Source organism: Hippocampus comes, unplaced genomic scaffold, assembly GCF_001891065.2.
Source record: "Hippocampus comes isolate QL1 unplaced genomic scaffold, H_comes_QL1_v1.1 scaffold111, whole genome shotgun sequence".
Lineage (NCBI taxonomy): Eukaryota > Metazoa > Chordata > Actinopteri > Syngnathiformes > Syngnathidae > Hippocampus > Hippocampus comes.
The window spans coordinates 635,798-660,934 of NW_017805698.1; the positions used below are offsets into that span (position 1 = coordinate 635,798).

Below are 25,137 nucleotides of genomic sequence, written 5' to 3' on the forward strand. Positions count from 1 at the left end.
AGTTTGCATGTTCTCCCCGGGCCTGCGTGGGTTTTCTCCGGGTACTCCGGTTTCCTCCCACATTCCAAAAACATGCATGGTGGGCTGATTGAACACTCTAAATTGTCCCTAGGTGTGAATGTGAGCGTGGATGGTTGTTCGTCTCTGTGTGCCCTGCAATTGGCTGGCAACCGATTCAGGGTGTCCCCCGCCTACTGCCCGAAGACAGCTGGGATAGGCTCCAGCACCCTCCGCGACCCTAGTGAGGATCAAGCGGTTCGGAAAATGAATGAATGAATGAATATATATATATATTTTTTTTTTATGGGTGCAACAATGTTTGAAAATGTTTGTAAGCATTACTAATGCTATTAAAGTGTTTTGGATCATAGTTTTTGGTATATTTATGGTTTAAACTACTAATACAGGCAAGCATAACATTGTTTTGGGAAGTTTCAATAATTGCAGGTACAGGGGTACACAGAACCTTTACCTGTTTCTTGTGTGTGTAACAAGTCAAATGAATAAGACTAACTTGTAGGTTTTCCTCCTAAATTCCCACATGGTCATTTTATGCGTTCAAACCCATGGCTAACAGTCAGCGTTCATGTTACGCTACCTGCTTTGCAACGCTTCCAAGGTGGCCGAATGTTGCCTGCGCAGAGGTGCCTGCTTGGCCGGGTTGCCCGTCTGGCCCTCAAAGGAGATGCGCTTCTTCACGGGCGGGTGGCTGAAGGTGTGAGCGCGCCGGCGGAACTGCTGGCTTGCTTCGGGGTCGTCATCTGGGAAAGGGGGCGGGGAAGCCGGCGGGGAGACACCCGTGGGTTCCTCATCCTGCTGCGGAAGATGAGATGCCGTAGAATTTAATACTCATTTGAGAGTGTCATGTTCTGTGTTGAATAATCAGAGATGAAAGTGGACTTTCCTGAAAATTCCGGAAAAAATAAAAAATTATATATACTGTGTGTGTGTGTGTATGTGTGTGTGTGTGTGTGTGTGTGTGTGTGTGTGTGTGTGTGACACACACACACACACACACACACACATACACACACACACACACACAATGTTGTGTATCCATCTTTGTATTCCAGGAAGCTTGTTTTCTTTATCCAGTCTACCTCAGTTCTTGACAAAAATCCAATACCTGATAGACACCTTCCTGGACTCTTCAGTTGAGTAAAGAAAAAGCATCAGCCAAGTCTAAAACCAAAGTCCAGTAATATTTTGACGTCAAATTCAGCACTCACCTCGTCAACAAAGCGCAACGGCGACACTCATTTTTGTCCACTCGTGGACTTCACTTCCACACTTCTGCTGGTGCAACTCCCTCATCCATTGTATTCTAATGAGCAGTATCATGTGACGTTATTGGTGTAACCCCCGCCCAATGTCGTGGCGCTGACGTATTTGACTGAAGCAGCATCTCATTCTTCCTTTCACGACGCACAATCAATACCCAATATTGGTAGAATCCGCTTCATGTGTACTCGATTGTGACTGAAAGGTCAATAGAGATAAGGTCACGCATGCACACTGTTCTTTACTCTATTGGGTGTCGGGGGGTAAAAAATAAAAATAAGAGGAAGTCAACACGGTTCGACTCAGCACAAGTGGAAATCCTGACTTAGGAGTTCCTGACTGGCATCCTGATGCCATGAAAAGGTACTGTTCAAATGTACCATATACAAAAAAAAAATGCTGTAGGGGAACAGTTCAGTGTGCTGTTATTTCTTGTTCAGATGTCAAATTATATTTCTTTTCCTGACTTTCTGAGCAGAAATTAATGTGTTTTAGTGGTTGAGTGTTCTTCTGGATTGCTCAAATTTGGGAATAAAAATGTGAATTCAGTCAAATAACGTACTTCAAAAGCTCGGTTTGCTTTGAATTAATTTTGCAAAAAAAAAAAAAGATTCAAAAAACATTTAAAACTGTTAGAATAATACAATACGTATTATTTCTACAGGATTATCATATTCATACTGTGCAAAACAATGATCAACGTTTTTGACAGAAATCATGGAACATTAACAGAAAATTAGCAGGAAATTGACATTTTGGAGGATGACTTGAAAGCGTAATAAGTGTGCGTGTATGCAGTCGAGATTACGATTGTGGATTCACGCAAGATGAAACAAGGAAAGTAAACTGTGTGATGTCAACGCCATGCTTGTGTGCATTTTATATTTCAAGCTATACGTCCCTCATGCAGTCGGAGGGACTGCATCGTACTCTCATTCAACATTCTGCACAACAGTGACACCAGAGCACACGGCTCCCTGGCTTTCTCTGTCCCACGTGAGCGGCACGACGCCCCAACGTGACTGCGAGACTGACTGACGTTCATATCACAAGTTTTTCACAGCCAGTGGGTAAAAAAAAAATAGGAGAGAGGGGAGGGGGATGGGTGACAATTCCCAGAATCCTTTCTCGGGGAATTTTGTGTTCCCTCTGAATGGACACTTACTTTGTCAAAGCTGCTCATGCTTCCCATGCTTCCCAAACGGCCCCGCATCCGACTGGCGCCCTGAAGATGAGAAACAATGAAAATAATGAAACAAATCCATAAAATCTGCTGCATGTTGCTATTAGCACCAAATTGCAGCTTTTAGTTTTTTCTGAAAATATTTTGGAATGACAGTTGAATGAAAAAAAATTAATATTGCATTTGTTGCATAGATCAATGCCACAGTAAGGAAAATGCTCTTATGCCCACACAAAACAGGAAACAAATCAAAAATGAATATTGTATACGCGCTCTGTGACGCAAAATGCATTTCTACTCATGATGGTCGACAACCATAATCTCACCGGACATTTCCAGTTATTTTTCTTTAAGTGATTTGATCGCTGAGAATGACGCACAAGTCCATAGGAAAAAAAGGTAAAACACAAAAACTACAGTATGTTACGAAGGGGAAGACTTTTTTTTTTAATGTCACTGACATCGGGCAAAATCCTCACATTTCCAAAATCATCACTTTTCAGGAAACAAAAAAAAAAACAAATTCAAATTGCATCATTTTCAATTGACCAGTAATTTGCAAAAATAGCAGCACCATGTAAAAATAACAGAAAAAATTTGGGGGTATTAAAAAAAAAAAGATCAAACTTTGGACGAAGGAGGTTTCCAGCTGACACCAATGATATGCAGTCAATAAATAAAAAGTGAATGCGTTCTTTGACCAAACCCACATCACTCAAAGTAATTGTTTGCATATTTTTCCTCACAAACATATGGCAATGTAAACAATGCAAAATGAGAAATGACTGGAGGTCTGCAAACACAATGTGAGAACACCTGTGAGAGTGTGAGAGAGAGAGAGAGAGAGAGAGAGAGAGAGAGAGAGAGAGAGAGAGAGAGAGAGAGAGAGAGAGATTTCAAAACATAAACAGATCATAGCATAGCTACTGTACCAATTTAACAAGTCGGGAGTCACAATTTGTTGGTTCTTTCCGAAATTCAATTACTGTTGTAAATGTACTTAAAATCCAATGGGACACATCGACCAAGGCCATTTTGGTCCCAAGAGAACCATACTAAAATAATGAAAAACATGATTTAATGAGGTGGAACAGTGAGCCAGTGGTCAGCACATCTGCCTCGCTGTTTGAGAGGCCCAGCTTCGAACCTCGGCTCAAGCCCTGCTTGGTGGAGTTTGGGTCTTCTTTTGCCTTACTGACAAAATAACAGACGGCACAAGAGTTCTCAGACCTCAGATCAGCAGCAATGTGAAGACTGAGGTCTTACTGTGTTTTATTGTTTTTGTTCCTGATTGTAAAGTGTCCTTGGGTGTCTTGAAAGGCGCTTATAAATAAAATGTGTTATTATTATTATTATTACTCTGCATACAGATATGGGCCAATCTAAATCCCCGGGGAGCACAATGACGTAGCAAGGTGGGCAGGCAAGAAGACCTACCCGGGCCAAGATGTTCTCCAGAGAACTGGTGAGGGATGAGCGAGCCTTGTTCTTCAGGATGTCCAGTTTGAAGCGACTGCCCGTGGCCGCGCCGTCCCCTGCGGAGTTGCTTGCGTTCTGCCAACAAGGAACAGGAAGGATATGATCAATTCCACCTTGCCAATCAAACTTAACAGACACAATTTCACGTTTTTAACTGTCACACAAGTGTAAAAAGAAGTGAACCACTTTTGATATTAAAACATTGAAAAAAATCAATTGTAGGTTTATCTCATCTTTGGGTTTTTTGGGGTTTTTTTTTTGGTCTCATAGCACTTGATCTCCATTCAACGTTTCTGGTACTTGAAGGTGGAAACGCAGCTACCTGAGGGGCCTCTCCAATGTGGAGGTGGGTCTTCTGCTTACTTTCACAGAGTTGCCTGAGATACAGAATGGCCAGCTCATTCTCCTCTTGGTCTGAACTGGGCTTCAGTCTCTGCAGAGTCAATCCATTGACAGATCAGATGAAGCCATTTGCGAAACTCTCTCAGCCAAACCTATTAACGTAACTCTGAGTCAGCCTGACCTGAACTCGCTCGAATATCTCCACTTGTTCATTGTCAGGCAGCTGGGAGAGATATTTCTGGATGGCCAGCTTTGCTCTGGGCGGGTAGAGGCCTGGTAATATGGAAAACAAAGCGAGAGAGAGAGAGAGAGAGAGAGAGAGAGAGAGAGAGAGAGAGAGAGAGAGAGAGAGAGAGAGAGCAAGAGGAGAGAGAGAAAATGATTCATGACAAATACATCATTTGAATGTTGTCCTTTAACAAGTTCTAGAGTGCTCGTAATAGATTTATTAAATAGTCCGTTTCTTTTGAAGGTATTACAAAATGCTACCTCTCTTCACATTTGTATTCATAAGTTTCATTTTAGGGAATTATGAGGACAGAGAATTAATCATAAATCCATATTTTATGTGTTATTTTTAAACTTCTGAGGTGCAGTAGGACTCGGATAAACTTGAATGTAATTGTAATTAACTGATGATATAATCAGTAATTATTAATAATAATTATGTGCATATAATAACTCAATTGATATCATGCAAAGGATATTATACATATACATATACAATTTATATTATTGTGAATTATGCGTGATTATGCGTATATATAAGTTACAGAATTCACAATGATACAATAAAACATGAATGATAAATATTTAATAGTCAGATATCATAATCAAGGTATAGACTATTTACCTTTCTCATAAATGTATTTAACTTCACACCTGAAATATAATCTCAATGCAACAATGTAATCAGATTACCATTCTTGCTTGCTTTCCTCCCGGATGTTTTTTGTTGCGAGCCAGAATTCATGCAACAACTTAATTTGTGCCTTGTAGGCCAATAAAAAATGAGCATTTCATAATTTTTTTTCAATTAAAAAGCATGCACCTCTAAATATTTTTTTTCTTTTTCTCCCCCCCCCCACACCCGGTAATACAACAAAAATGTTCTTTATAATTCGGATGAAAAGAAAGTGTTTTTTTTTTTTATTTTTTAATTTGGATAGCAACGGTATGGGAGCCATACCCACTCACTGGGTTGCTACGAGAGAGATCCCACAGAACACAAAGACAATGACCAAAAATAGCAGTGTACACGTTCACTCCATAATCAAAACAGCATTCTGTACAAAATGGAAAGACCCAACAGGAAAACGGCTTCCAACTGTACCTTCAATGCGTTCGCAGAGCTTGTGCAAGTCGTGCATGGGGCAAGCCTCGCATAACTGGACCAAGGTCTTATTGCTCTGTAAGGAGGCAGCTGTGCTGAAGGCCTGCTTCAAGGTCAGCATCACCTCATCCACCTTTGCACACATTTCAATTTGTAAACATGCAAATAATCAAACAGTGGGGGTTGTTTCGTTTGCTTTTGTAAATCAATTATATCCTTGAAAAGACTCACAAGAGATTCGCTGGCGCATTGGAAAACGAAGCACACATACTGGCTGGGACCGGATTCTGAATAGTCGCGACAGATGAATCCAAAATGGTCCGTTTGCTTGATGGCCTGTAAATGCGTAGAACATTGATGAGATTTGTGCAAGTGCAGCCTATCAGTCCAAATGTTGAAAATGGGCGAAATGCATTGAATACCATTCAACGTCCTTAGGTTGGGTTTCACGAGTAACGAGGTCAAAAATCAATTTGCAAAATGCAACAGCGACGCATAAGTTCTATTTAGGGCCATCATGGGGGCTCCAGATCTGTAATCAATCCAGTATCATAGATGTCCCAGAATTCAGCCACGTAAGCCCAAGGCATGACCCTGCCTCCACTCAGTTTCACAGATGAGCTCATTATTTTTGGGCAACATGAGCAGATCCTTTCAGTTTCCAAAGTTTTGGCATTTTCATTGCTTTGGAAAAACTCATCTGTGTGTTAGCAGTCCATTCAAACTTTGGTCCAGACTTTGTGAAGTTCATCTCTTTAGTTTTTGACAAATTCCAGCTTGGTCTTCTAAATCTTCTTGCAAATGGGTGGCTTACAATTTGCACTTTTGTCATATTTACAAAGTTCCTTCCTGCCTTATGGAGGTTGCTGCTGATGTCACGAACAGTTGTTTTTAGAGTCCAGCAACCCGTCTGTTCCCACATTCACCAGTGATTTATTTCGTTGCCAAAAACATTCTAACTTGAGTTGTATTGTTTATGGCTAGCGTTTATGCAACAACTCTGAAAGATTTTCCATCTTCGCTCAGCTTCACAATGACTTTTATTTCACCATTGGACAGCTCTCGGTATTTCATGTTGGTTACACTCCTGCAGCTTGTCTTCCAACCCTTTTGCATAGATAAATACTTTGATATAAAAGCTGCACCTTTGCACTCCAATTGTGATCTTCTCCCTCATCGACCTGATTTAATTTCGGACACAAAGTTACTCCGATAGTTATATTTCAATTTTGAGTTTGATATGTTTAAATGTTGTGCTATATTGACATCAATGGGGTTCATGATCTGATGCAACAATTATCAGTAAAACTTTGAAGACCACTGGCGCATTAAAAGTGAGACCAGCAGAGTTCTGAAATGAATAACTTTTGGGGCCATAATTCTACATTGATGATGATATTGATGAAAATCTTATTTGCACACAAAAAAAACGTTTTGTTTTTTTTTTTTTAACTTGGCACAGAAAGCAAACCAACCTGACAGCAAGATGAAATGTCTTTGAAGTTTTTTTCCAGCACCACTGTTTTGCTGTCTGGACTTATGAGGTTTACTTCAAAACGCCCAACCTGTCAAAATAAATAAATAAATAAATAAATACATACATAAATAAACAAACCCATGTTCGACCAGGCTGAGTCACACCATTAAAAACAACCAAATAGCATTAGTAAGGTACAAAAATACTAATAGACTGCAGCGGCACATGCTGAAAATCAATGTCAGTGTGTTGCAGTGTCACTTATTGAGTGGCTGGCTATAATTAGCCTCGTGTGGAAACGTAGTGTGAGGGATAGCAGCTGGCTCACACTGCTTTTTGGAGATATATATGTGTATAAAAGACAAAAAAGAAAGAGGAAAAAACAGTAGGGGCAAGTAGCAGCCTATTATCACAGCACCACTAAGGAGTTGCGACACAACTAGGCAGTGCATTACTACTGCCTGCCAAGCGAACATAAAAGTGATTTGCAGGAGGCTTTTTAGCACAGTGGGTAAATTTAGCGTAGACTATCAAGACAGCACCACTTCTGTTCTGAGGAAATCCAAAAAGAGTACTGTCTGTACACAACAAATAGTTGTTCTTCAATCAAATGCATGCATTTGTAAATGCAAGGTATTTTTTTGCCGGAAAAAAATAAAAACAAGAAAAAGAAAAAGTTATTTAATGTGCAAATTATAATATGTGCAAGTTACAACATATTATATATCCCTGTCCTGCTCTTCCTAAATAATTAATTTGCAAGTCATAGTGTCATACTACATAACTTACGATGAAATACATGCAAAAAGTTGTTAATTATACCTTGATATAACACACACACACACACACACACACACACACACACACACACACATACAGTATATATATCGTATTTATACATAAAGTTGAAACTGGATTTAAACAGGATTTATTCCTCTTATTATACTTTTATTTTTTTAGATATACAGTATGACTACTGGAGCATGTTTAGTGCAGTCCAACATGTTTCAAGTTGTCTGTTTTGTTCAAATAAATCCAATATAATGACGTGAATACCAGAGTAATCAGTGGAATAATCGATAGGATAATCGCTTCAAAAAAGATTTGTTTGTGACAGCCCTACACATAATTTTTTTTCAAATATTTATGGTTCCAATGCACACAGTTTTTGTCTATATTATGACTGTAAAATTCTAAGAAATCTACATGGTTCATTTTTCTCTTTTTTTTTTAACTTAATACACTAAATTGCTACCTAAACAGTGTTTATGTGTGCAATTTAAAGGGCAGTACATTTAATCCAGAATCTGTGTTATTTATTTATTTATTTGTCTATTTAATAATTTACTTATTTTGACATAGGATCAACCACACCACACTCATGGTTCGTCCCTTGCGGTTTCACCTATTCCTGCATTTTTGTCGAGATACATATAAGCCGCTTTCTCTCTCACTATTTTTTTAACATTGTATTCATTTTTTTATGCAATTATATTGCTTGTCATTATTTGTAGAGTTTCACTTTTCGTGGTCCAGCCCAGTTCTTATTTCCCTGTCAGTGGCTCGGTCCAATATAATGCTTTTCTTCTGTCCTTTGCTATTCTATTTTTTATCTTATCATGCTCCTAACAGATACAAGCACATCTAAATATATTGTATGTTTCCTCAAGCATAATTGAATGACAATGAAAATGACATTCAGTCTCGGCCAATAAGAATGTTTAAGTGTGACATACTATGCTTTTCTGACACCTGTGTTTACACTGCTGTGGTGTGTAAAAAGGACTCTTTCAAATGCAACTCATCCTGAAAAGCTTTAGAGTGCATACGAATGAACAGTGCTGTGTTGCATCAATGCACTCAGTGTCTACAGGCAGTTAGACTCTATGATATTTTGGCTATATTCAAGCTTTGAACCAAGCATTAACAGGCCTACCTGGAAAAGCATGGTTCGGTTTTTATCCGAATCGGACGGCTGTACGTGGTTGGGAGCGCTAGCATGTCTGCGTCGTGCAGGGTCCATCCCGGCACCTTCACTGGTTGTCCTCTGCAGACGTCCTGCCATGCTGCTGCAGCGCATGCGGAACTCCTGCGGTTCCTGAAAGCCCGAATCTTCCAGGATGCACTCCGGGAACGCTCCTCTCAGGCTGCTCTGACTACCGCTGGTAGTGGACATGCCGGACGCTGCAACACATTCAGTCAATACAGCATTTTCATCATCAAGGTCAGTGGTTCTCAAACTTTCTGCAAGTACCACTTACAAAAAGTAGTGCCACCAGAATGACCAACATGAATCGAGTAGCAGGCCGAAATGTTCATCAAAAACAAGGTAGAGGTTTATTTCCTAAAAAGTATATTCAATATTATTGGAAACATGGACAGACATGTAATTGATGGGGAAAAGGGAGACATGACTAAGAGGCCTTGTAATCGGATCAAAGTCATCAAAAGCTCCGACTGTCTCTAAAAATGAGAAACTGGAACATTTGTGGAGGGCCAAGACAAAGTGCTAACCTTTATTTTGTCTATATTTTTTTTCACCGTATCGAAAAAAAAAAAAAGAAAAAAATACGTCCTGTTTAAATTTTTTAAAAATTATAATTATAAGCAGTAGTTAAAATATATATTTTTAGGATAAAAATTATAACAATTGTGTGCACCAACCGCCAATTTATATTTGCCGTTCTTCAGAACTCCCAAATATATAGACACTATAGCTGTGAAGAATATTATTATTAACAGTGATGGAGAATTTTGCTAACATTGGGCCCACAATTGTCATTTTTGCTAGTCTCCGTTTTGGAAAAATAGCTACTGCATGGGTTGGAAGAGTCACAAAAACACTGCAGTTGCAAGTCGTAGCGCTTGCTCGCTGTTTCGCTTGTACTAGCATCCACACATGTGCACTTCAGGTAAAATAAAAACACAACTTTCAAAAGCAAACTAGCACATATTTTACATTTTAACATGACTTCATGGTCACTGTGGGCGACCCGGATGCAGCTCCCCAGGACCGTATTTGCCCAAGTCTGCTCTAAAAGATTATCCTGAATGATTATCCTCTGATATAGGGTGTGTTAAGTGTGACCTCCTCGGGAAAAGCTTGGGAGCAACAATCAAAAAAATCTGCTTGAAAATCCTTATGTGTGTGTCAAGCCAGTTGTCAGCAACCTGAAGATGGCCCTGTTGCCGAGCTTGTGTATCCAGAAACATGCGCGCGCACATACACACACACACACACACACACACACACACACACAGACACACACACACACACACACACACACACACACACACACACACACGAGAGCAGTGAGTTGTTTTTTGTTTTTTTTAACCTCATCCATGGGTGGGGTCGCTCACATTTTTTTTGAAAAGGGTATGTTTATTCTCCATTTAACTGGTTTTGGTCTCCACCATCTGCGTCTCTTACCTGTCATGTCTTCCCCTCCAAGACCTTTGCTGTCTTCATTCTTCTCATTCAAAGCCGAGGATAGTGGATCTCCTCCCGCCCCAATCGTGAACTCAACAGGGACCTTGTCCACGGAGCCTCGTTGGCCATTGAGAAGAAGTTTGCGCTTCACCTCGTGTTGGTGAAACTTATCAATGCAGTCATCGATGAGGGTGGAGGGAGCTTTTTTGTGCCCCACCGTCACCTGCAGTTATATGCACGTTAACGGCCTTGCAAAAAGGATGGCAGCTGGCACAATGGATCTTCATTTTGCATCCGGTTCCCACCTTGCCACAATACAGCACTTCAAACTTCTGAGAATTGTAGAAGGCCTCATCATTTTCCTGTTTTGGTTTGGTGTCTTCCTTTAGGGCTGATTTGGACACTTGGCGAATACTGCTGATCACCTCAGGCACCTTTTGGAAAAACAAAACAAAACAATGGAACGTGATTCTACAAGCATTTCACAAGAGACATGGAAGGGAGGAAAAACAAACGGTTAATCATATGTTGTGTTCTGATTGCTTGTGACAAATTAAGTGTTAGAAGAGAGCTCACTTCAAGGAGCAAATGTCCACAAATGCAAACATTTCTCAATGTATTGATACAAGTCAGTCTTCGGGATGCATGCAGAAGCCTCCACGTGGCGCATCCCGGGCAATGCTAAAGACAGAAACTGTACAACAGTGACTGACTTGAAGTAGCCAATTCTGCAACCACCGACCGTCAACGACAGTCAAGTTTTTCCTAGCCACGATGCCGGCGCTACTAGTAGTGACCTCAATCAACGTCGAGGGATACACTAGAACGAAGGCTGATGTGCTAGCGGCTAGTTGCAATGGAAGCGACATCGTCTGCATGCAGGAAACCCACCTGGGTCAGACGAGCAACCGGCCAATACTACCAGGAATGAAACTGGTAGCTGAGATCCGTCATCCCAAGTACGGATCAGCAATTTTTGTGAAGCCCCTGCTGGACGTCAGGGACTTCCATACCAACAGCTCAGATACCAACATAGAGACTGTTACGATATGCCTGCCAGAGATCTCCATTACCTCGCTCTATAAACCACCTGCCAGCCCCTTTGCATGGCCTGAACTACCACCTAAATGCAGGAAGAAGCATGCCGTTGTAATTGGGGACTTTAATTCCCACCACACAATGTGGGGATACGACTCAACCAACAGTGATGGTGAACTAGTTGAAAGTTGGATGGAAAACACAGGCTTGCAGCTGGAGCTTATTCACAACTCTAAACTCCCCAAGTCCTTCAACAGCTGCCGCTGGAGAAGAGGCTACAACCCTGACCTGTGCTTCGTCAGCCAGAGACTAGCACATCTGACTGAGAAAACGGTGCTTAAACCGCTTCCCAAGTCACAACATCGACCAATCTCAGTCACGATCAAGCCTGCCATCACGAAGACGGAAGTACCCTTTCGACGCCGCTTCAACCTCATGAAGGCCAAATGGGATGAATATAGCGAAGGAATGGAAAACGCTTTAACAGACATTGAACCCACACCTGACAACTACACCATGTTTGTTCAGGCTGTAAAGAAGACTGCTTGCGCACATATCCCACGCGGATGCCGAAAAGAATACATCGCAGGCCTTACAGAGGAGTCATCACAGCTGCTGGCGCGCTATGAACTGGAGTTCGAAAAAGACCCCTTTTCCGACGCCGCCAGTGAACTGAGTGACACACTCATGGAATCCCTAGGGAAGGAGAGGCGGGAAGCCTGGCAAACACTTGTAGAGAACATCAACATGACTCGAAACAGCAAAAAAGCCTGGGCTACTATCCGGAAACTAAACGGTGATAAGATCACACCACCCGTTATATCCGACGTAACACCAAACCAGGTTGGGAGCCAACTGGTGGCCAACGGGAGAAGAGCAGAAAGGCGCAGGGCTAAAGGACAACATCTTCTCACCACCATCCCGGGCAGTCAGCAGAACATGTCCATTCTAACCAAGCCCTTCACCTTTGAGGAGTTTGAAGATGGACTAAGCACCATGAAGCTGGGCAAAGCTGCAGGTCCCGACGACATACTGACAGAGATGATCACTCACCTTGGCCCAGCTGCCAAACAATGGCTCATGGACATGTACAACACCTGCCTCCAAACCCAGCACATACCAACAATCTGGAGGAAAGCCATCACCATTGCTCTTCAAAAACCTGGGAAAGACCCCAACTGCCCCAAAAGCTACCGGCCCATCTCCCTACTCTGTATCACCTACAAGCTGTTCGAGAGACTACTCCTTGCCCGACTATCCCCCCAGATAGACACTGAGCTGATAAAAGAACAAGCCGGATTCAGAGCCGGGAAGTCATGCTCAGGCCAACTGCTAAACCTCACCCAATACATCGAGGACGGCTACCAGAAGAAGCTGATAACAGGCGCTGCCTTCGTAGACCTGTCGGCAGCTTATGATACCGTCCAACACAGGCTGCTGATCAAAAAACTTTTCGACCTGACAGCAGATGCCAAACTGTGCAATATAATAAGATGTCTTCTGAGCAACCGGATGTTCCATGTCACACTCAACAATAAAAAAAGCAGATGGTTCCACCAAAACAACGGGCTGCCGCAGGGCAGTGTCCTGGCACCCCTCCTCTTCAATGTTTATACCAACGACCAACCCCTACCAGAAGGATGCAGCAGGTTCATCTATGCAGAATAGTGACTGGGTGCATCAAAACAACCCCCACCCCCTGCCTCTATGCCCTCTCTGGCATCTCTCCCCCTGACATCCGTAGAGCAGTCATCGCTAAAGCAGAGCGCACAAAGCAGGCCAACGACAACCGGCACCTACTTCATGAACACTATGCCCCCCAGAAACGGCTCAAGTCCAGGAGCAGCTTCTTAGATACCACTGCATTACTGGAGACCACACCATCTGCTGCCAGGATCACTGAGTGGCACAAGCAGTGGAATAGCCTGGGAAGCCAGACAACACAATGGACAGAGAGAGGCATCACCCCAGATGAATGTCTCGCTACTGGTCATGACCAACCTTGGGCTGTCTGGAAGACACTGAACCGTCTGCGGGTCGGCGAAGGACGATGCAAGGCATCCATGAAAAAATGGAAATTAGCAACTTCCGATGCTTGTGTGTGTGGTGAACCACAAACAATGGAACACATCATGAGATGTAGAACTGCTCCAAAATGTACTGGACATGACCTGGCCGAGCCAAATGCTGCTGCACTCGCCTGCGCCACCCACTGGAAGGACGTGATATAGAAGATGGCCGGACACGAGGAAGAAGAAGTCAGTCTTCAATCACTCTGGTTAAACAGCACTGTTCAGATTTACAGGTACATCATCACATAGGTAGATGTGCAGTGATAATTTTACAGTTTGAGCCCTGCGAGTCCCAGGGACTCGCTGATCAGTAAAGTATGAGTCCCATTATGCATTTAGAGAGTCCCAAATTTCGAATTATGAAATGGTCTACTTATTCAATTGCATATGATAATAACACAAACAACAACAATATATATTGATAATAGGTTTATTTCTTGTAGACAAATGCTGCAAAAATTTCTTATAAACAAATGCTGCAAAAATTGTAATAATTCAGGTATACAAGATTTGCTGAGAAATAGGTTCTTATTTCATCCCATGGTTCAGTCTTTGAGTTCATCAATTCTCCTCTCTTTACTCTGCTTCCAAAGATGCAAGGCTTTCTCAAAGTCAACTTATCATTGCAAAAAACTATCCAACTTTAGCTGCTTCCTCTGTGATATCTCCGCAATAAACTTTTGCAACACTTGTTCGCAACACTTGTTTTATCGTTACACAACTTGGCAATCGTCTGCTTCCCGCGCGGTGAAGGCCGATCTCGCCAATCTTGTCTCACGAGAACGGAAATCTCGTCACGCGAGATTACTTGACGCGAGATCAAAACAACAATGGTGGCGATGGTCAAACTGCGATCGTTGCTGGAAAAAAAGATTTACCATAATTTTTTTTTGTTTTGACTGAGAAATTTCCTTGCGTCCCAAAAACGCACATTATTTGGAACTGTGCATTCCACGGGAAAATTGTGTCTAGGACGCGGGACGCAGATATAACGAGATGGCTGGATGTGGGTCGTCAAAAACATCTGTGTATGCAGATACACATCCAGTCTAATCTGATCCAACTTTATTTATAGAGCCCTTTAAGATCAACACAGTTGACCCAAGCGCTTAACATAGCATCACGTAAACAAAGAAAATGAATGGACAGGGAACATTACATGTCAAATAGTCTCGCTAAAAAGGCAATTGAAGACTGTTGTAAAGCAAATGTCAAATAATAAGACAAAATAATCTGAATAAATACAAGACCCAGAGAGGAAAGATGCATTTTAAGCACCCAGATCACCAAAAGCTGTGGTGGGACTAGTTCCAAATAGCGTGACCTCTGTCTCCGTCACATTCCAAAAGTTTTTTTTTTTTTTTCAATTTGTGTACCATCAAGTAAATATGAAATGAGATGCCATGTTTTCAGAGGATTGACCTAAAAACAAGACATAAATAAAAGAGGCCCGAGAATTGAACCTTGAAGCATTGAGAGCGACAACTGAGGATTCAGTGGCCCAAACACAAACACAAAATTACAGTACATGTCTGTAAGGTGTGAAACAACTCCAAAGCACATCCCTAAATGCTCATGCAGTTCTCCAGCCAGGACAGTAAAATCTGTACACGGTGTCAAAGGCAGCTGTGAGCTCGAGCAGAACCAATATGACACATGGACCAGAGTCTGTGGCTAAAAGAACATCATTAAAAATTCTTGGGAGCGCCGTCTCAGAATTGTGTTGCATATAAATAACAGACTGGAAGACCTCAATAATGTCATGTTCATCATCAATTGGCATAACTTTGAGCACAAAAACTGTCGGTGGGTTTTTCAGAAAAAAACGTGAATAGCTGAATTTATGAATTATGAACCATGATTATGTTGTGGATTTTTCTCGTTAGAATTGTTCATCAGAAGCTAGCGCTCATCTATACATCCAACAACACTGCAGCTCTACTTAGCTTTTAGCTTTGACGCCACAGTGGTTACGCGTAGTCCATCTGTCATTTGTAAAAAAAAATATAAATAGAACTATATCGATAGAAGCGATTAGAATGTGCCCTTTAATATTAGTTGGCTGATAAATTAATGTGAAATGGACTTGCTGTTACCAGTCTTAATAATCCACGGTTAAAAATGGTGCCAGATAAGAACAAAAGCAGCCTTGAAAACAGCAATAGAGACCAAGCAGTGCACTGGTAAAGATGACAGGCAGGCAGGCAAGCAGCCAGGGAACGCCCATGCTTTCCGAGAACAGATATCACAACAGGCAGCAACAAATCAGAGACTTTCAGGGACGCTGAGACAGTATCTGTTCCGTCGGGTTTGGTTGCAACCGGTGCCGTAAAAGTGAAAAATACACTTTGATGACTTGCGTGCACGAACAAGTACAAACAGTGTATCTCTGCAAACAAACTCTTGTAAAACCCCTGGGACAGATTATAGTTTACTTCTATATTCGGCAGACAAAAGAATACTGACAGCCTTCCGATGTGTTTGATAGCATTTCCATCCGGACCGTCAAGGTCAGTCAGCCACTCTTGCAGTTCCCATGAAAAGCACACAACACCAACTGTAGCTGATACAATTGACACTGTGTGTGTGTGTGTGTGTGTGTGTGTGTGTGTGTGTGTGTGTGTGTGTGTGTGTGTGTGTGTATACACACATACACATATATACAGTATATAGATGCAGTAAAATCGACATCACAATTCAATTTTCATCCCCCGTATTCTATATGGTATGTTTTTCAAATATCGGGCAGCTCTATTAAAAACCACATACATGGAAACTTTTGGGGGACCCTGTATTGCTAATATAAGGACTGTATCAGTCTTTCCAAATGTAAACACTTGTGCCTTAGCGGAGCTTACATAATAATAATGGCAAAGTACAGTATTGCATCGTCATCTGTCATCGATAAAGTGACAGGCAAACAGGGGTATTTTTGACAAAGGCACTCAAAAGTAAGTTCCCTGTCACTTTGATTGCGTCGTGAGGGTTCCTACCACGCTGCAACATATCAAACCACCACCTAATTCAAATTATGGCACAGGTTGATGCTGTTTTGTTACCGCCACGAAGCCAAACCACTTGTAATCACAGCAAGGTGCAACATGTTGTCATGGTGATTCAGGCTGATTGGACGACTTCTTGGGTAACATAGGAACAAGAAATGGGTGAAAACAAACTGCTTGAATGCAAGCTGAATGCTCTGAAAGTATGAAAAAAAATGGTATTACTGTATACAGGTCATGAACATTTATAAACGTTTGCTCAATAGTACGACTTAAAGCACACATGGGGAAACGGTGTATGCATTGTGCCTTTGTTGGGCCGGAGGAGGAATGACTGGTTCTTCTCAAGGCACTTGACCACAGTCATGTGTTTGCACGACACTTATGGAATCTTTCCACTGCTTGATGAGGGCATAAGTGACCATGAGTTTGTGTCCCATTTCAAAACAAAACAAGACATGATGTCTGTCACCTTTCAGCAATGCGGGACGGCAGTATAATTCAATGATACCTCACCAAAAAAACGTTGTGATCATAACACACCTCGATGAGATACAAATAAAGATGCAGAAAAGAATTTTCTCCGCAAAATTACAAAATATAGATTTTTTTTTTTAATGGATGATTATTTATAAAATAATGCACATCAATGGATGCGTACGATTCGGGTCAGATTCAAATTCGGAACACCCTGCCTGGACTCTACTGGGTGATATTCAAACCTATCATAACAGCAAAGTCCAGTTGCCACAAACTTGTGATATGAAAATGTATAATTGTACAAGTGCTTTTGGATTCTTGTGGGAATAAAATCGGAATATATGAGAAAATGATGGGGGGGGGGGAGTACAAGGAAGTGTTATCGCTGCACTAAAAAAAGTGTACTCAACAAAAAGAATGGAAATATATTTCATAACTAATATCATGTAAAGATAGTCCTTCACATTGTAAAATAATTGTATACACTTTTCTTAAATTTCCTTAACAGGTGTGTCAATAATTCATGTATCTCAAGAAACAGTAAGGCATATGAACTTTACAGGTATCGATGATGGAGTATGAATTTGATTCGATTCCAAATTAGGGTCATTCAGCCTTGGGAAAATAGCACCCGACTTATTCTAGACATTTTAAAGGTGTCGATGCACGGGCCCTTCAGTTGAAACGGCGAGGGATCAGATTGCAACTGGGCTCTGTCCCAGCTAAGCCGATAAAATTGTTACGCCAGACTCCAAAAATGTGTGAAGGGTTCGGGGTTCTCTGAACGGCTTCCTAGATTAACTGCCACATTCATTCACATGGATGAAATATTCTTTACAAAAGGTATTCGTTAATATGGAACTAGAGAAACTTTTAATGGAGTTCTGTGAGTCCCACATACACTACGTATTGCAACAACAAAGCCTTGCATGAGGTTGTCTTTCAAGTCCAGCAAGCAGCCAACCCTGTCGAGCGAGGCCCAAGCACATTTTGTGATTACATTGTGTTCAGATTCCCCCTCTAGTTAAACATTACGTTCTTCCACCTCACCACAAATGTGATATTTCATTATTTTCATCCAATCAAACTTCTGTGCAGTAAAAGTCTTCGCTCTGATGTTCTCCCGTCTCACATTCAAGGCTAATTATAGGTTTGGAATCATGCATGTCACACCTAAAAATAACCAAGCGACCACAATAAGAAGCACAGTAGAGTATCATCAACTGTCATCAATTAAACCCTGCACATGTGAAAAGTGCACAAATGGAATGGGAAGTGCATTCCATGTGGTCCGCCCAGCCACTGACTGCCAAACCAGTTTCTCTTGCGTAATATCTCTCTGACTGAGGTACATTCAGCAACGCGAAAAAATGATCGGTGAGACTCCTCGAAAGCATCCGGGTCTTAAATCTGCCACGGCTGCATTGCTCTCGGCCATCCATGGCTCACACACTTCCACAAATTCCACAAGAAACGTGATGGAGCGCAGTTACATTTGAGGGCAGCACAAAACGTGACAACCCAATATGTGATTTGGGAGGCGGGGGGAAGGACTGTTGAAGTTCTCCAGGTTCCAAGAAAAAACGGGGGCAGGAAACCGATGGTTCATGTTACAACATGGAAAAAAAAACATCTTGTGAAACGCAGTGTCATCAGAATCTCAACAACCCCGCCCCCAAAAGTTAAATCCAAACTAAAATGACTTACAAAATTACGCCCTTTTTACGCCATTTTTTAAAAACGAGAACAGTTTGATTGCAGTACTACTTCTGTGCAACAAATAAGACACCTCCCTCCCTCAAACAGACACCTTATTCCGCAATTTTGTGCAAGAAATGAAGACCCCCTCCATAGATGATATTGCTTGTGCAGTAGGAAAGATGAGCTGTTTAGCCTTTTGTTTTACGCTGTAGTTTCTCTTGACACAAATTTCCTCCAATGATTGCGTTTGAACCAGTCGAGCAAGAATGCTGCTATTAATTGCGATAACATTTTCATTTTTGATGCATTGCACACTTTCAAAGATGAATTGTTCTCTGCTTACTTAGAATTCACAATCTGACTTCCTCGAAAAGAACACACTGAGCTGAGAAATACCATCGCAGAGCTGAAATACACAAACCATTGAATTTGTATTTTTACACATCATACCACAGCAATCTCGAAGACAGCAAAATTCTGATCAAACGTTTTGGTTAAGTGCTACGATCATCACAATGTTTTTGTTTATTTAAACTTCATTTTTCAGTCCACAATAACATCTTCGCTTACAATCATTTTTTTTCTTACATGAGATTCATGGGACCATTTTAGCATTTCCTGTTATTCAGGCCAGCATTAGCACTCTTTAATATGCCTTGCCTGCACCGATATCAAGCTAGTCTCAAAAGTCCAACATGATTATTAAAAATCAGGACATGCCTCTAAGGTTTCGCAACGGTCAGGTTTTCAGGATGTTTGCATCTATCTTCGTATCCTTTGTTTGGCCTTCGGCCTGCATTTGTACGGCCCTGACTAAACACAAACACAAAGATCCTTGATGATGAGTGACAAGCGTGTCACTGAACGTGCCTTTTAATCACATTCGGTAGATTATTGGTCTTGGCTAGTATTTAGGGCACCAGATGACAAAGCTAGCACATTGGATTTTGAGGGAAAGTTAATCCTGCTGTGCGCCTTATCACAAAAACAGACACAATAGACGCCATACATAAAAGGGTGCCTCTGAGGTGTCTTATAATTCTGGCGAGTCATCCAATCTAATTCTGAAATCCATTTCGACCAAGCAGTACCATTTAGTTCAGTGTACATTTGCAGCTTTTAAACTATGAACGTGTTCCAAAACAGCTACGCCATACCGTCCTACTTCTTGGCCCACTTTCATTGGTGGTATTACCGGTCACAGCTTGCTCATGTTGAGTGGGATTGAACATGTTTCTGTCTGCACTTGTGACACTTTTCCACTGTGCAACACAGCTGACCTCAGGGAGGTCGGTTTCAAGTAATCGGGGACTATTGGTCGCAGTCGTGCGGAACGATTCACTCGTGTAGGCGGAGCGAGCCATTCAATGATTGATAAATGGAGGATTGTCTCTTCTGCTTAACACTAAAATGGCAAAACATGATAAGATCAGAACTGGAGACCCTATTGTAGAAACTTTGTGTTTGGGAACAAACAATATGAGGAAATTGAGTGCCCGAAGACTGCTGGGATAGGCTCCAGCATGCCCGTGACCTTCATGAGGATAAGCGACTCAGATAATGCATGGATGGACACACACAGTTGATAGACCAGTCTCCGGAGGCTGTCTGGTTAAATGTGGGGCTTTGCGCACGCCATTCATTTTCAGTCTGGATGCGGAGTTGTGAGGAAAGGTAATAGCTGTCATCTTTTGAAAGGTCAAAGCACTTAACTTTGAGTGCTCTGATGTCTAAGATAGAGGATTGCTATCTGTCGTGATGGAACGAACCAGCATTCGAATGCAACGTCTAGGCCTACAATCCATTTTCTGTGGCACACAGGTGTCAAACATAAAACCTTCCGGCGCATAACTTTATTTTGTCCACTGAAGTTAAAAAAAAAAAAAAATCTCCATCATGATTTCTGCTAAATGGATTTGCCCTTTTCATCTTGGAAGAAAGTCTACATCGATATTATCACTTTTTTTTTGGTGTGCTAAATCTCTTCTTGAACAAAAGTTGTATATTTTAAAATGCATATGCCTATTTCTAGTTCAAGCTGCTGTTAAAAATATGCAGGACATAACCGATTTTGTATAAGTAATAATATTAGGGACTATAGATATATGTGATTATCACAGTAATAATGCTCTAGTGAGTTTGACACTGAATACTCAGCTCCACTTAATTTACTGAGCGCTTACACTGACTTCATTTTAAAAAAAAAAAAAAAGGTAAATTTAATGATTATTTTTAAAGTCTCTACTGTGAAACTCTTGAGCAAGTTTGTGTAATCTGTAAAGTTCGTTGGTGGCCTGTTGCTTATTGCTGTTTTAAGGGATTGTGGGTAATATAGAGTGCAGAGGTGCCCCTAAGTGGGGTGCCATTGCACAGAAAATGTTGATTGTGTGCCAAAGTCAAAACACGTCACTGCGTATTTGTGCCGCAAGGTAATTGGCTTTTTTTTGAGAGACAGAGAGAGAGAGAGAGAGAGAGAGAGAGAGAGCGAGAGAGAGAGGATTGGCAGATGAGAATCCATTCCTGTTGTCAGTCAAGAACGAAACTGAATTTATGCTTCTGTGAACCTATTAAATGGATTCAGTGAAATGCTTTCTACATTTCGGCATTTCTCAGTTTGAGTTGAATTGCAAACCCTGCAGCGACGTTGGGAGGAACCACCAAAGACACAGCGGTGTTCGTGGGCGGCTCTGCCTTGCTGTCTAGTCGCTACGACGGTCCATCAAAATGTATTTTAGGGCTAGGTGACAAAACGCTAAACATGTTTGCAAACTAACTTTTCCTTGGAAGACATACGAGCGAGACTACACTTGGGTAGATTGTATTTTTCCATTTTCTGACAGACAAACACAAAGAGCCAATCGACGTGTCTGGAACAGAGCTGCTCCAAGTTAGGTTGACACATCCAGCAAAGTAGGAGCTACTCGCAACAGGCATGTGAATGTGTGTACTGTTACAATAGGAGAGCGCTGAACAACAAGAAAATGAGTGTTCCCTCAGAGGAAATGTTGGAAGACACAGCGCAAAAAAATCCCCCCCTCCCACATACACAAACACGCACACACACATGGACACGCATGCACAGTGACAACAACAGAGCATAGGGTGACTGATAATCAACATTCAAATCACAAGTAACCTTCTATAGCTTAGCATCTCATGTAAGATTCACCAAAGTATCGCAGGACTTTTTTGCCATATCGTCCAGCCCTAAATTGTCTTTACATAAAACCGATCCATGGTGCAAAAAAGATTTATGGCCTACTATCCTAGAAAACTGCAGCAAAACAACTAATCGTGCAGTCCCATAAGTTCATACAATTATGTTATTGGGTTCAGAAAAAAAATTTGCACCAATCACAACAACCGCTGGTGCTCCTTTGAGAACCAGATCAAATTGTTCTGTTTACCCCTGGCAATGTATCTCATTTCCTTCCTATACTGTATATCTCCTTTTTTCCTTTCGTCAAGCGACCTTGGCTCAAGGTCGCTTGAAAGGATGCATCGAGCCACCTTCCCTAAGTGTCTTTAGAAGTCAAACGACATATCATCCCGGTACTTTCAGATAGTCTGGTTCATATGGGAGAAGAAAGTTCATGAGCAAAAACAAGACTCTGAAGAGGCCCAAACACTCACACATATGGACAAATTAGAGCACAGGTGTCAGACTCAAGGACTGGACCTGGCTTGCCAAATCATTTGTTGCTGCCCATCCATCCATTTTCCGATCTGCTTTATCCCCACAAGGGTCGCCGGGCATGCTGGAGCCTATCCCAGCTGTCTTTGGGCAGTCGATGGGGGACACCCTGAACCGGTTGCCAGCCAAACGCAGGGCACACAGAAACGAACAACCATTTGCGCTCACACTCACACCTAGGGACAATTTAGAGTGTTTATTCAGCCTGCCATGTATGTTTTTGGAACGTGGGAGGAAACTGGAGTACCCGGAGAAAACCCACACAGGCCTGGGGAGAACATGCAAACTCCACACATGACACCTGCATTGTGAGGTCAACGCGCTAACCACTGGACCACCGAAGCAAGTACTTCATTTCTTGCAAAATAGATTTGTTCTTTACATTTTGTTGGAAAATCTGTACCAGGAATGCATTTTTGTTATTCATTTTGTACATATTAGCATTTTTCTCACCAAATATCACCTTAACTAAATAGTTTGGTCCTTAAAACATTTGGGTGTCACTGTTTTCCAAGACTTCTGATTTCAAAGTGAAGCTGTTGCTAAAAATAAAAATGAAATGCAAAAGCAATGTACCGGTATTATGGTGTGATTATGCATTCATGTGACCTTCATAGTCATAACAGCAAGGAAAGCCAGAACGGTAAATAAAGTTGAGTTTGACAGCCCTAATTTAGAGTATTCAATTCATCTAACATGCATGTTTTTTGGAATGTGGGAGGAAGCCAGAGATCAGATGCACGCTCCACACACGAAGGTCAAAGCAGAACTTCAGAGGCTGTGAGGCAAACATGCCAAACATGTAAACCGCTCATTCACAGTGCTGCTCACATGCAGTGTTGTCCTGATAATGGTGTTCATTTTGGGTTGGGTGCTGTGTGGGTGGGTTGAGGCTAAGTAGGGGTGGGGGTGGGGGTGTCAGAGACGCATGTGATTGCTTGGTACCTGGTTGGGGTCACTGGCCTTGAACACGTGACAGGACATCTCAGCTTCGGGGTTGTCTGGGTGGGCCCGCAACAGATAGGCAAAGTAGGTGAGGTCGTTGCTGTTGTGCATGAAACGGGAGATGTGCTGCGCCTTGTGCTCGAAGATAAAAACCGAATAGTTGTTGTTGGAGGAGGAGGAGGAAGAAGAGGAGCATGGTACGCAACGGAGGAAAGGGCTGTGGAGCACCAGCTGCACCTCCCGCGGCTGCATGGCGGGGCCGCAGTCGCCCCGCTCGCTCCTCCGCCGGATCTCGGCCACCAGCCACGGGAGCATTGGCAGCGAAGTGCGGCGGTCCAGCACTGACCAGCCGATGTACATCAGCGGGAACCTCTTCTCCGGTATGTGGCTCCCGTCCTCGCCCGTGGGGGTCTCCATGCTGGACAGCTGTGACATTTAAAACTTTTTTTGCGGAAAAAAAAAATTGCCACTGTCCAAAGTCGCAAAAGTGGCTAAGTGGGATGGAATAAAATGATCAAACAAAAACGCACTGATCCTAGGTTCCTGTCTTCCTCGTCTTCTTGTTTTTGTCCATACAAGCAAGCTAGAAACGTGGCTCTGGAGTGCGCCAATATACACACAAGACTGTGCTTACTTTCTTCAGGAGCGCGTCAGACTCCCCACATCCCCGCGGCCTGCACAAGAACCGAACCGGCAGCGACGACATGCCGATTCCCCTAAAAGATACCTGAAACGTTGTTTGCAGGGCCGTCTTTCCTCTTGTCTCGCTTTCCTTCCACGCAGTCTTGCAGAAGGGAGGTGGAGCGGCCCATGCGCCTCGAGAACCCGCCCATCCACAGCACATGTGCGAGGGTTTAGGGGTGGGGCCTCCGTGTGGAGAAACGTGACAGCGCAGAAACACAACAGGGAGTACCTTTTCCAGTGGAGCGCGTGTGTTCCCGTTCGTGCCGGGGTGTCCTACAGAGCGTCTTTCTCGGGACCTGACAATTACATTTTGTGTGTCAATGTCACTCACATTGTTCAACTGCATAACAGCTCATTGCTCAGTTAGAGGACGATTTAATCAAACGTTTTGGGGAAAAATAAACAGTGCATTTAGTTGATGGATATTTTTTTGCCATTTCATTGGGGGAATGAGAAAATATCTTCTCATTCAGGATTCACCCTTATTTTAACAAGGATGTTAACTTTGGAGACCCCCGTTGCACACCTACCACGTGCCGTGAATCCAAGCCGCCCCAAAAATAGCAGTTGCAACCTTATCAGCCAAGACATTGGAGCACTCGTGCTTACCAAACTAACTGCCTGCTTCTTCATCCTTCGCAAAAATTGCCAAAACAAAAGATCAGAGGTTTATTTCCTTGTGCCCTTTTCACATGGCCCATCAAAGCAGAATACAATGAAACCCAACTCGTCACGGAAGGTAAATCATTGACACTCACCCCTAAAACGTATTGATATTTCCCCTTAATAAGAGCTTAACCGGAGATTGACCACAAACGTTGATCACAAATCATTTTACATAATTACCTTTGACAAGCAATGGCTGAAAGATGATTTGATTTCTAGAAAATGCTAATGCTGTTCGTGTCTGGTTTTCAACTTCATACCCCCGTCCCAGGCATTGCAGCGTATGCACATACTGTACTGACAATGGCTCAAATATGAGCGACCTGA

At 42.2% G+C, this 25,137-nt stretch overlaps 1 protein-coding gene across 5 annotated transcripts in view; it reads right to left on the reverse strand.

The window, feature by feature from the left end:
* The window catches only part of tbc1d4 (TBC1 domain family, member 4), a 40,800-nt gene extending 15,742 nt beyond the window's left edge, over window positions 1–25,058 (reverse strand). For 2 of the 5 annotated variants that reach the window (XM_019882335.1, XM_019882333.1), the window contains exons 1-13: window positions 24,374–24,511; window positions 23,461–24,276; window positions 10,834–10,962; window positions 10,529–10,751; window positions 9,032–9,279; window positions 7,094–7,183; window positions 5,850–5,954; window positions 5,619–5,751; window positions 4,467–4,558; window positions 4,266–4,376; window positions 3,902–4,018; window positions 2,447–2,506; window positions 599–816 (exon numbers count right to left, since the gene is read on the reverse strand). In XM_019882335.1, the coding sequence (XP_019737894.1) occupies window positions 599–816; window positions 2,447–2,506; window positions 3,902–4,018; window positions 4,266–4,376; window positions 4,467–4,558; window positions 5,619–5,751; window positions 5,850–5,954; window positions 7,094–7,183; window positions 9,032–9,279; window positions 10,529–10,751; window positions 10,834–10,962; window positions 23,461–23,895 (1,961 nt within the window). In that variant the 5' untranslated portion in view covers window positions 23,896–24,276; window positions 24,374–24,511. Of the gene's footprint in view, window positions 1–598; window positions 817–2,446; window positions 2,507–3,901; window positions 4,019–4,265; window positions 4,377–4,466; window positions 4,559–5,618; window positions 5,752–5,849; window positions 5,955–7,093; window positions 7,184–9,031; window positions 9,280–10,528; window positions 10,752–10,833; window positions 10,963–23,460; window positions 24,277–24,373; window positions 24,512–24,990 lie in introns of those variants that run through there. The other 3 variants (XM_019882337.1, XM_019882336.1, XM_019882334.1) reach the window with 2 other exon arrangements.
* Between the last annotated feature and the right edge of the window lie 79 nt (window positions 25,059–25,137).